The sequence below is a fragment of the Stegostoma tigrinum genome, chromosome 1, assembly GCF_030684315.1.
Source record: "Stegostoma tigrinum isolate sSteTig4 chromosome 1, sSteTig4.hap1, whole genome shotgun sequence".
NCBI lineage: Eukaryota > Metazoa > Chordata > Chondrichthyes > Orectolobiformes > Stegostomatidae > Stegostoma > Stegostoma tigrinum.
In genome coordinates, this window is record NC_081354.1 from 42333288 (window position 1) to 42346299 (window position 13012).

Here is a 13012-nt window from a genome sequence, read left to right on the forward strand (position 1 = left end):
CACACTTTGTTATCTTGGTGGCTGAAGCACAGCTTTTCACATTCGTCTTTAAGAAAGGAAAAAGTTAGGGTTCGGGCTCCTACCTTTAAAATATTTTGAGGGTGTCTGGTCTGGTCCATAACAATTGCAATTCTGAAAAGACCATCTCCTTGTCTCAAGAACCTTTTTCTGGTGTAATCTTATGGAAACTGCTGTTGGGGTTTGTGTATCTCCTCCTGACCAGTTCATCCCTAGTCTGCACTGCATTTGACAATGGTTCTGTTTGAACCATCACTGCTGAAATCCATTTTTGGCCCAGGATTATACATCTGGACAATACAGTCTCTCCTCTTTGCAATACCCTCATCCTTGTGACCCCCGTCCTTGATTTTGCTCTACCACCACTCTGGTCTCTGTCGGCCACAGTAAGTCAAATACAGTTCTCAGTTGAACATTAAAGATGCTCGCAAGCACTGTGTCATGTGTGATGTGTTCCTATACGTGGGCGGCCCGGTGGCTCAGTGCTGCCTCATAGTGCCAGGGCCCCAGGTTCGATTCCACCCTTGGGCAACTGTCTGTGTGGCGTTTGCGTGTTCTCCGCATGTTTGTGTGGGTTTCTCTGGTTTTCTCCCACACTCCAAAGATGTGCAGGCCAGATGGATTGGCCATGCTAAGTTGCCCATATAATGTGCAGGGGTGTGTAGATTAGGTGGGTTATAGGGGGATGGGTGTGTGTGGGATGCTCCAAGGGTTGGTGTGGACTTGTTGGGCTGAGGGGTCTGTTTCTACACTGTAGCGATTCAATTCTATTCTGAGGATGTTGAGTAGCCATCCTACTGAGGCCAGGCTTGCTTCAAGGTTTGTACAAATCTCTGCCCAGCCATTTGTTGCAGGGTTATATGGAGCCATAGTTGACTCAATGATCTTCCAGGTACTCTGGCACCACAAAAACCGTGACCCACTATCACTCGTGACTTCTTCAGGGGTCCTGAACCTGACAAATATTTCATCCAGTTGGCTTACGCTGATGCCAACTTCATGACGGACATCTCGAGCCAATGGGAGTGGGCAATCCATGATCACCAACAACATCCATCTCTCTGTTAGTCCTGTGAAATATACATGAATCTGCTACCATGTTGTTTGAAGCCACTCAACATAGATGAGGTGACGAAAATGGTGTCTCCCTTACTAATACACACACGATTAGCATGATCCTGCTTTCTCCTCAATCTGGGGAGAAATCTGGGCCATTCCACCTTTGCCCATCAAAACTAGCACCTGGTCATTTTCTTTCATTCCCCCTCCCACGTCAGGATGCCTTTGCACTTATTGCAGCACCTTTTCTCACAACAGAGGGAAGCGATAACAACTTTCATTTTCCACGTTAAACACACATCTGATATTGACAACTCCCACCTTGCAAACAGCTCAGGGTGTAATTCTGGGCTGTTTCCGTGATGTATCCTTCCTCTCCGATTTAAGATTAGATTAGATTCCCTACAGTGCGGAAACAGGCCCTTCGGCCCAACAAGTCCACACCACCGCTTGAAGCATCCCACCCAGACCCATCCCCCTATAACCCACACACCCCTGAACACTATGGGCAATTTAGCATAGCCGATCCACCTAGCCTGCGCATCTTTGGACTGAGGCTGGAATCGAACTCGGGTCCCTGGCGCTGTGAGGTTGCAGTGCTAACCACTGAGCCACACACTTGGGGTGGCACAGTGGCTCACAACACCAGGGACCCAGCCCATTCCAGGGATTAGCCACAGGATGGGAGGGATAGAGTAGGGGAGAGGGTCTGGTGGGATGTTCCTTGAAGGTTGGTGTTATCTCAATGGGCCAAACGGCCTGCTCCCACACTGTGAAGGGATTCTGTGCATCTACTAAGCTTGAGAATTCCCCCAACTTGTTGACACTGGTACCTTGTCTTCCTGGGCAAACTGCATAATTTTCAGGTTCCATTTGGTGACATCCTTATTTCTCTATCTTGGTAAACCTGATAAAGCATCCACATTGCCTTGCTTCTCCAACTATTGGGATATGATTTCATATGAGTAGACTGGCAGAGCCAGTGCCTATCTAAACAGGCATGTTGCCATCACTGATTCTATTTCTGTATACGGGCCAAAAATGGAGTTGTTTGTGCTTGTCATAAAAAGGAAATGGGTGAAATACTTAATACCAAACGCAATGCTCAATGTTTCCATTTCCACTTGGATATACTTCTCCTCCATCTTTGTTAGTGACCTTGATGCACACACAATTGGCCCTTCTTCCCTGATCAGCAAGATATGTGATAGCATAGTGTCAACTCCGTGAGGTGAGGCATTGCACACTGCCAATGCAGGTCAAAATGAATCAACACTTCTGACTTTTTTCAAAGCTTGCTTCACCGCCTGGTAAGGCTCCTCACATTCCTGGGATCCATTTCTATGGCTGCCCTGTTCTCACCAGCCGATGCAGGGGTTTTAGCATGGTTGCTAGATCAGACAAGAGCTGGCCACAGTATATTAAAAGTCCCAAGAACGAGCTCATTTGAGACACATTCTCTGATCTACAGGCCTTCATGATAGCCTCCATCTTCTTGGGTGCCTTGTGTAGTCCCTCGCCATCGATTACATAGCCCAGGTACTCTGGAGTCTTTAAAAAAAATCTCACATTTCTCCCTTTTTACTAGTAGGCTATGCTTCTGCAACTTTTTTTTGGCTTTCTTCGAGGTTTTTCTAAACACTCCTTTTCTGAAGATCCAGTTGTGAATAGTGGTGGGCTATTAAACAATTCACTGGAAGAGGAGACTCCACAAATGTTCTCATTCTCCATAAAAGAAGAGCCCAGCATTTCAGTCCACTCATAGCAATCTTCAGCCAGAAGTGCTGGATGGAAAATCTGCCTCAGCCTCCTCCAGTGTTCCCCAGCATCATAGACACGTCTGCAGCACATTTGATTCGCTGCACATGATATCAGGAAATGATTGGAGACATGCATACTGCAAAGGCCATAACATTCCAACAACATTACTTAAGACTTGTGCTCCAGGATTTGCCGCTCCCCTAGCCAAACTCTCCAGGACAGTTATAACAGGGGTCTACCCCTCAATATGGAAAATTGCTCAGCCATGTCCCATATATAAAAAGCAGAACAAATCTAACCTGATCTATTGCCACCCCCCTCAGCCTATTCTTGATCATCAGTTGGGAAGTGGTGAGCCACTGGAAATCTGTGCCACAGAAAGCAGCCGAGGCCACAACTTTGAATGCTTTAAGGAAGGAGTTAGTGTCGTTCTTAGAGCTAAAATGATCAAACGAAGAAGGCAGAAACAGGAAAGAGTTAGGAGATGAGCCATGATTTTACCAAGTGGTACAGCTCTCTCTCTCAGAGCTGAATAGCCTAATCCTGCTATTTTCTTTGATTCTATCAATAGATTACATTTCAAGCTACTTCATGTTCTTGCATAATCTTTATCTTTTCTAAGGTAATCCATTTTTATACAATATAAAAACCAAAAAAACTGTGAATGCTGTAAATCAGGAACTAAAACTGAAGTCTCTGGAAAAGCTCAGCAGGTCTTGCAGCGTCTGTGAAGAGAAAATCAGAGTTAACGTTTCGGTTCCAGTGACCCTTCCTCATAACTGATGGTAGCTGGAAAAACGTTGGTTTATATGTAGAACATAGGGAGGAGGATGGGGGAGTAAGTTAACAATAGGATAGAGCCCGAAGAGAGAGAAGAGCAGTAGGATAGACAAAGGAGTTGATAATGATTTGGCTAGGAGGGTGAGTAGTTGTTAATAGGGACTGTTAGTGATAACAATAGGTAGTGTGTAATGGCATGTTATGTGATAACAAAGCCTGATGTGTGTGGGGTAGAGGGTGAGGACATGGAACAGTTCAGGCCCTAAAATTATTGAACTCAGTATTGAGTCCGGAGGGCTGCAGGGAGGTGTTGTTCCACCAGCTCTGCTGGATCTTCGCTAGAACACTGCAACAAGCCAGAGACAGAGATGTTTGCCAGTGAACAGGGTGGTGTGTTAAAGTGGCAGGCAACAGGTAATTCAGGGTCTTTATTGTGAGCAGAACGTAGACCTTCTGTCACCCAATCTATGCTTCATTTCCCCAGTGTACAGGAGATCACATTGCGAGCAGCAAATGTAGGTGAAGTGTTGCTTCACCTGGAAGGTATGCTGGGGCTCTTGGATAATGGGGAGTGAGGAGGTTAAATGGGCAGGTGTTGCAACTAGCGAAGGTGCAGGGGAAGGTGCAAGATGCCACCACCAGAAACATAATTGCCTCCCCTCCGTTGTCCATCTTCCACAGGGACCGTTCCCTCTGGGACATCCTGGTCCGCTCTTTCACCCACAGCCCGTCATCTTCTGCAACTGGCAAAGGTGTAACACCTGCCCATTTACCTCCTTCCTCCCCACTATCCAAGGGCCCAAACATACTTTACAGGTGAAGTAACACTTCACCTGCATTTCCCAGAATCTAGACTGCTGCATTCGCTGCTCACAGTGTGGTCTCCTCTACATTGGGGAAATGAAGCATAGATTGGGTGACCACTTTGCAGAACATCCACGTTCTGCTCATAAAAAAAAAGCCGAATCTACCTGTTGCTTGCCATTTTAACACACCACCATGTTTACTGGCAAACATCTGTCTCTAGCTTGTTGCAGTGTTCCAGCAAAGCTGATAGAACAACACCCGATTTTACGCTTGGGGGCCCTGAAGCCCTCCAGACTCAGCACTGAGTTCAATAAATTTAGGACCTAAGCTTTCCCATGTCCTAGCCCCCTACCCCACACACATCAGACCTTGTTATCACATAGCCTGCCATTACACACTACCTATTGTTAGTCACTAACAATCCCCATCACCCTCCCAGCCAGATGGTTATCAACTCCTTTGTCTGTCCAAATGCTCTTCTCTCTCTCTGGGGGCTCTCCTATTGTTTACTCCCTACCCCATCCCCCTCCCTATGTTCTATATATAAACTGATGTTTTTCCATCTACCATCAGTTCTGAGGAGGGGTCACCAGACTCAAAATGTTAACTCTGTTTGACAGACCCTCTGAGCTTTTCCAACAACTTCTGTTTTTGTTCACATTTTCATCACATTCACTAATCAGGCCCTGACCCTAAGATCCTCTTCCCATATTTGTACACGGTAATCAATCCCTCCCACTACATACACTGTAATCAGCACTTCTTCCCACACTCTGCAATCAACTCACCTTACCCTCCGTGGTCCAGTTGCCAGTACTTGTGAAGCAGATTTGCCAGGGTAAGGAGCCTGTACAACAAGCAGACAGAAGCAAAAACACATCTCAGCTCAGCTTAATATTTCCTTTTTATCCATCCTCAATTCATTAGTCTGTCACTTTCATTTACTAGACTCTGGCTGGGCCATGTTGGTGCATCAACATTCCATTCCTGCTCACTGCTGGAAATATTTCTAAAGTTAAAGAGAAGCATTAATCCAGTGAGTCAGGGATTGTCAGAACCTCTGGATTTAGTAGCCTCTTCTCCATAACTGTCATTTCTGCCTCAGAGGACAGGGAGCTCACAACCTCAAAATAAAGTCTGCAATCCCTGAGTCAAAACTAATTTCAGATAATAAATGTTTCCAAATTTCAGCTTCAACTGGCAGGCACAATGTGTTTCTCATTGCATAGTGATGGAAAGTAACGAGTAGTTTGATAATGCAAAACCTATATCTAAGCTCCTACTGCTTCAGAAATAACAGCTTGACCTCATATGTATTTTTCAGGTACTTTCCAATTGTGGGGACATACCATTCAGGTGGATTGGGCAGACCCAGAGAAAGAAGTGGATGAGGAAACTATGCAAAAGGTTAAGGTACTCTATGTGCGAAATCTGATGATATCCACAACAGAAGAGACAATCAAAATGGAATTTAACAAAATTAAACCCGGAGCAGTTGAACGTGTAAAAAAGCTCAGAGATTATGCATTTGTGCACTTTTTTGACAGAGATGATGCAGTTACGGCTATGAATATTATGAATGGCAAGTGTATAGATGGTGCTAGCATTGAAGTCACCCTTGCAAAGCCAGTTAATAAAGATGGCTCTTGGAAGTATACTCAAGGTAGTCAAGTCAATATTAATTGTGAAAATCAACGACTAACATTTACCAACAAAGAAGATGGGATCGCAAAAACCCCAGGAAGGTCACCAAGCTTACCGGCACGTCTGAATGGTCACCACAGCTCATGCTCACCTGAACTGGAAAGGTGCACATACCCTTTATTCCCCGGAATAAAGCTTACACCTTTGAGTATTTATTCATTGAAGCCTAGTCATTTTCAGTCCTCAGTTACGCACTTGGAATATTACTGCAACAAAAATAATTGGGCACCACCAGAGTACTATCTATACTCAACTACAAGTCAGGATGGGAAACAACTGCTTGTTTATAAAGTGGTTATTCCATCCCTCGCGAACAGTTCACAAGGTACACTGAGCCATTTCATGCCTGATAAGCTCTGCACAATGCTGGAAGATGCTAAGGAACTAGCTGCACAATATGCACTAACACATTTAGGTTAGTATTTCTGGCTTGCTTTCTTATCTTAAATTTAAGTGCAAAGATGAAGTCTGCACTACGTTGCAACAATGTATATATTTTTAAATTAAATCACAGTTTCAGCTGCAGTTTTGAAGTAAGGGAAATGCTACCCCCTGCCTTTTACATGTTGTTCATTTAAAATAAATTTTATCTTCACTCTGTTTGAGCAGCTGAAATAGATTGTAGGCATTGCACCACTTTCTGAATAAGAGTAAAAGTCCCAAAAACATTTCATTTTGTAATGATAGCAGAAGCTTCTCTAATGTGCACAACTCTAGCATTTCTGCTTTGAAACGTATTTATAAACTGTAAAATGTTCACACACACAGGGACACTCCAGAGATCTCTGCCTAAACTGTTAAGCCAATATATGTCACAAGAAACACCCTATTCTGATTTGGTGAGTACACCAACAGGGCACTTTGGTAAGTTTTGTCCACCAAAGAGTCACAAAGTTCTGGATAGTTAGGAAACTAGCACTCCTGATGTATGATCATACGAAGTAGAGCAATATATTAAGGAGCAGGAAGAATTCCTTACGAAGACATCTGACTTTTGGGTGGACAATGAATCGAATTACTAATATATGTTCAAGAAATTCATCAAATATACTGCGATAAAGGATAATTGTGGGAAAATATAATCTTTTCTTAAAAATACATCATCTCACAAACTGACCCTTACAGTTTTTCTAATGAGAATCATGAGAGTTCAGAATGTTTTGCTGTGCACAACTTATGTTTCTTATTTGAATATGCAAGGATATAGACCAAAGCAAGGCAGAAGGGATTAGTTTAATTTAGCGCTACATTCAACATAATATCGTGGGCTAAAGGACCTGTTCCTGTGCTGTACAGTTCCATGTTCGATCTCTTTGATACATATTTAGAAAAAATTGTTACAGAGCAGAAAACGCTATGAGGGAATAAAAGCAAAGTTGAATTACGGAGTTGAATTTCAGTAGTAGTAACCTCAGTCATCTGCATCTTGGCCCAAGATATGTGAAAAACTTAGAGAAGCAGCAAAAAGTGTTGAGAGAAAACAGAGTTAATGTTTAGAATCCAGTGATCCTTCTTCAGAAACATTAACTCTGGTTTCTTTCTAGAGATGCTGCAAGACCTACTGAATTTCTCCAGCAATTTCAGTTTTTGTTTCAGATATCCAACACTTGCAATTCTTTGTGTTATAAATGCTGTTGACACTTACACCATTTCTCTGAGGGTTCTGTGAAGTTCTACACAAGTTACTACACACAAATGGAGAGAAAAGAACCCATGAAAGCTCAAGAGATAGTAAGAACTGCAGATGCTGGAGAATCTGAGATAACAAGGTGTAGAGCTGGAGAAGGGTCGAGGCCCGAAACATCAGCCTTTCTGCTCCTCTGATGCTGCTTGATCTGCTGTGTTCATCCAGCTCTATGCCTTGTTATCCATGAAAGTTCAATCCTGATTTTCTGATCGGGAAGGTCAGAGGGCAAGGCAAGGGATTTACAAAGTGTGAAAGAGCAGTGGGTTTGAAGACTAGGCCAGTGTTAGAGAAATGGAGGATAACTGCAAGAACATATGCTTTAAACTGACTGCTAAATTGACTGAGGTCATGGAGGTTATTGATAATGAAGAAGAGAATACCATTTCTGTGATGAAGAACAGGTCTTCTGATGGAACCATAAGGTGATCCTGCAAGCAATGAAGGAAAAAACATGAGTGCCAAAGAATTTGCTATTCTTTATTTAAATGGAACCACTGATTGAGGTAAAGTACCCTTTGGGTGATGTTAGCTGACCTTGGGATTAATAAAAATATGTATAAATGAGTATAAAACATATAAACGGCAATTTGATTGGGAGCATCAAAAGATTTGTCAAACTCAGCTGGCAGAGGGGCCTGTCAAAGGGAGCTATCACAGGTGTCAAGTGGTGCCTTTAAATATTTAAGAAAAAAATGGTCAGTGTCAAAGGTTCAGTTTAGGATGATTTCCCATTTGAATTTCCAGCTTCCCATGCAGTTCCCTCAGTTTGCATGTGGTCCTGACATGCACCTTGTGTCCACACTTCAGAAACAGCCATCCAGGCCTTTGGAGTATCTGAGTCACTTAAAAAAATTACATGCTATTTTGGTTTGATGGCGTAAGGATTTCTATTTTTGGATTAATGCAGGATTGATTTCATAACTATCCATTACCACAGTGTATTTCTTAATGCTTCAGACTCTTCGATATCGAACTATAAATCACAAGTTTAATGAAATGCTTGTGGTTAAAGGTTTAATCTTGTTGAAAGAATGTAAGTGTGGGATTTTTTTTATGAATGACTGACTTTTTCTCAATGTAGTCTGCAGCATGCATTTAGAGTTGTACCTTGATTTCATTTCTGCATGGATCCTGAAGTGCTGAATACTAGGTGAGTTGGCATCATGGGTAAAAGGACAAAGGGTGGTGTTTGGGAGCATTGATGCTAATTAGGCATGGGGCTTCAGAGAGCCATGGAGGAGTAAGCAGAGAGGCATTGATTGATACTTACTTTGAATTCTGCCTGTTACACTCAGCCTCTGACCTCATTGTGATCCAAAAGAGCTAAACTGAAGAAGTGAGGTGAGAGTGGCTGACATTAACATCAAGACAACATTTGACTGAGTATGGTATCATGATGCCTTAGCAAAATGGAATCATTAGAAGTAAATTCTTTTCTGGTTGAAGTCATACCTAGTTCAAAGGAAGATGGTTGTGGTTGTTGCAGGATCAATCTTCTCAGTCTTGGAACATCACTGCAGAAGTTTCATTAATAAATGAAATTTGTTCCATCACAGGGCCAGAGTGAGGATATTTGCCAATTATTGCATAATTCACCATTTGTGTCTCATCTGCAAGACACAGATGTGTATTAGAAAACCTCCCACTTACCTGGATGGGAGCAACTCCAACAGGAAGCTCAACACCATCCAGGATAAAATTCCTCTTGACAGGTACCCTATTCACCACCTCCAATGCTCATTCTTTCATTATTGATACACAGTGGCAGCAGTGTACACTATCTGTGAGATGCTCTGCAGCATCTCAGCCAGGCTGCTTTAACAGCACCTTCCAAACGCAAGATCTCTACCACTTGGCTCATTAGCAGCAGATGCATGGGAACATGACCACATGCATATTCTCCTTCAACTCACACTCCGTCCTGACTTGGATCTATATCGTCTAGAATCCTGAATATCTCTTCCTAAAAGTACTGTAGGTGTATACACATCCCAAGGACTCCTGTGGTACCAGAAAGCAACTCACCATCATTTTCTGAAGGCCAGTTTGTAAATAAGTGACAAAGATGGACATAGTGAGACCACAACTAATCGTTAGATAAAAAAAAAGTGGCCCAGGGAACTTGGTAGAAACCAGAAAAGGAAACTGAAGGCTTCTAAAGTGTGGCATGAGCGCTACAAATGGCCATCAGCTTAGTTAAAGGGACATAGCCTGGCCTAAGGTATTAATGGCAAAGTTTGGCAGCGAGCATGGGACATTTTAGATGATAATGATGGGGCCCTTCTCTCTTTTTGCTTTCTCTACCTGAAAGTTTGATTAGAAAAAGTTTTCAACAATATCTGCAATTCTTTTGAAGGTGGATTTTTCCTGTTGGGCTGCGATCCTGACATTAGCGTCAAAGGAAGGCTGCACAGTTGGCAGTGATTTTTCCCAAATTAGCCAAGTGCACACTGAGGGTGAGCTCAACATCCAACTAAGGATGACTCAAAACTGGAGAGATATTCAGTGTCCCCAGCTCAGAAGGGGTTAAAACCTGCACTTTCAGCATTTGCGGTACCTTTTTCTCAACTGTTTAAACTCTCAAAGCTAAAGAAAATGGCCTCAGTAGCCAGCTATCATAGATGCTTGGGCAACTGCAGCTGCTGTTAAACCCAGAAAACAAGGAACAAACTGCATGGCAACCATGCTATGCAATGTTGGGATGTGGGATCAATACAGAATTAGAGTAGTTTTTGTTGGTGCAGCAGATGCAATAGGCTGAAAGGCCTCTTGTGCAATTCCAAGTTGCCAGCACTACTGCTCCCAGACCGTCTCCAGGTTAGTTTGTGACATCTCAGAGTGTCCTGCATGCCCACAGGAACATTAGCCCTAACAGGCCATTAAGTAAATATCAACAATGGCTGCCCACCACTTGAAGGCAGATAACTCTGACAGCAAGACCCATCTAATGGAAAATATCCCAGTCAGAGGATGGTTCTCACACACTGCCCAACAGTGCTATTTTTTGTGCCTATCTGCCTACTGACCTACTTTTGTGTCTGTTGACCCTCATCAAGCGCTAAAAATCCCAGCCATAGTTTCTATGAAGATATTGTGCTGTATCTTGTCTGTTACTTTCAAACCCTGATTGTCTTACATTGTGCCTGTGAATTTAAGTCACATGCTAATTTGTGAATAATTTTAAATTTTGGTCCTAGCTTTGAAGTGTATATCTCCAGGCTAGTTATAGAATACAGAAAGCAATTTAAAATATTTTAAACATACCTTTGGACAATTCATTGAGAGGGTTTTTGAAGCAATAATTAAGATCTTGTAACACAGAGTGGTAGCTGTCTCGATGTGGTATTTCTAGCCATGACCTTTGACTGTTGATTTATATTTTAAATTTTTATAACTGCACAATTTAATAATATTTTTTTCTGAAGTAATATGCACATTTATGTATTTACAGACTACAGTTTGCGTCGGACCAACTCCGTTAATAGTCTGTCTCAAGTTGGTGCACCTCTTCCAACTTCTGCTTCCAGTTTGCTACAATACACATCTCGACCTTACTCCTATCCTAGCTACCCATTGTCAACAACGCTACCTCTTGGTAACAACAGTCATATTGGACAACGATTATATGTTTCTAGTCATGGGTCTTTTTTCTAAAAAGATGTACTGTGAGTGGGATACTCAAATATTGTAGGGGTTCTTGGAATGCAAGTTGGCCTTCTAAAAATATTTTTTGTTCCGTGTTATGTTATGCAATTTATTGAGGCACAATTGTACAGTTCTTTTCCATGTATAAAAGCTTAATCAGATTGTTTTATGTTCTTGTTAAAGATTTCAGAATGCTGTTAATGAATTTTACAAGTTTTTCATCACCTTGATGGTCTATTCGTCTGTTGGCCCTCAGTTATTTTGCTCTTTAATGCATACAGCATTATTATTACATTAAATTAAGACCTCTTAATAGGATTTCAGCTGCACTAACGTACAGGAACAATGCTGTATTTTCTTGTTGTAGTGTTCACTGACACACTGGAGTCAATTTTTACATAGCCCATCCATCTCAGGAAGTTGATAAGATTTGCATGCAACCTTACATTCACACACCGAACAATTCGTAGTCAATGGAGAGTAGTGTTAGTTGAATAAAAAGCCGGTGTTAAGCCCAATACCATGGTTTCACTGAGTGAGTTAAGGTAAAATTACTCCCACTGTTTCAAATTGTTAAGATTGACATTTTTCTTGTTTTTTGCCATATCTGCTTGTTCTCGTTGTTGAGAGAAAATTATTTATATTGTATTGGTTGAATTGTTGCAATCATGTGTTCAATTAAATATCATTAAAATTTTTTTCTTGTATTGTTTATTTTTAATGAAAAGCTCATTTTAAGTGAGACTTAACTCAATGCAGAACTGAGTAACAAATAGTAGGGCCATAAAATTCACATACTCAAACTAGATTATTGCTGTAAAGGAACACATTTCATTGAAGCTTTTCATCTTGCATTAATCCAAACAATCCATGAGAAACAACAATGTAAAGAAAAAGCATTTTATCTTGTCTTTGAAGAGGTATTGCTGTTGGAATGCACTGCCTTCTCATTCACTGTAAAATTCATTTTTTCCTCTTTACATTAGTATTTATTATGAATTGCCCTGATAAATGAAAGGTGAAAAAATTCTGCAAAATGTGACATTTTTACAGCAGTTCTGTATTACCAAACAAAAAAAAATCATTTTCAAATTGGATCCTTTTGTAATTTTCACATTTTCTATTTAATGTAAAATACCAGCCAAAGAACAAAACTGATCTTTAAAAATGCTGTTTTTTAAAATATCTTTGAATAAACAATCAATTCATGCATTAGCATACTGAGAGAGATAATAGGAACTGCAGGTGCTGGAGAATCTGAGATAACACGGTTTAAGAGCTGGATTAACACAGCAGGCCAAGCACCATCATAGGAGCAGGAAGGCTGACATTTTGGGCGGTCTAGGCCCGAACCATCAGCCTTCCTGCTCCTATGATGCTGCTTAGCCTGCTGTGTTCATTAAGCTCTACACCTTGTTATCTCGTTTGCATACTGTGCTGTGACTAAAAAGCAAGCACAACTGTAAAGTAATTGCCGATAATTCCAACATTATTTCAATGTGGAATGGAAATGTGGGAAGAGTAAAATGAAATAGCTTAAGTTATTTGCAT

General features: G+C 41.6%; 1 protein-coding gene across 2 annotated transcripts in view; it reads left to right on the forward strand.

Moving 5' to 3' along the window:
- LOC125456534 (probable RNA-binding protein 46) overlaps window positions 1–12045 on the forward strand; it is an 83691-nt gene extending 71646 nt beyond the window's left edge. For both annotated transcript variants that reach the window (XM_048539744.2, XM_048539735.2), the window contains 3 exons: window positions 5750–6544; window positions 6898–6968; window positions 11268–12045. In XM_048539744.2, the coding sequence (XP_048395701.1) occupies window positions 5750–6544; window positions 6898–6968; window positions 11268–11507 (1106 nt within the window). In that variant the 3' untranslated portion in view covers window positions 11508–12045. The remainder of the gene's footprint in view (window positions 1–5749; window positions 6545–6897; window positions 6969–11267) is intronic.
- Window positions 12046–13012: the final 967 nt, after the last annotated feature.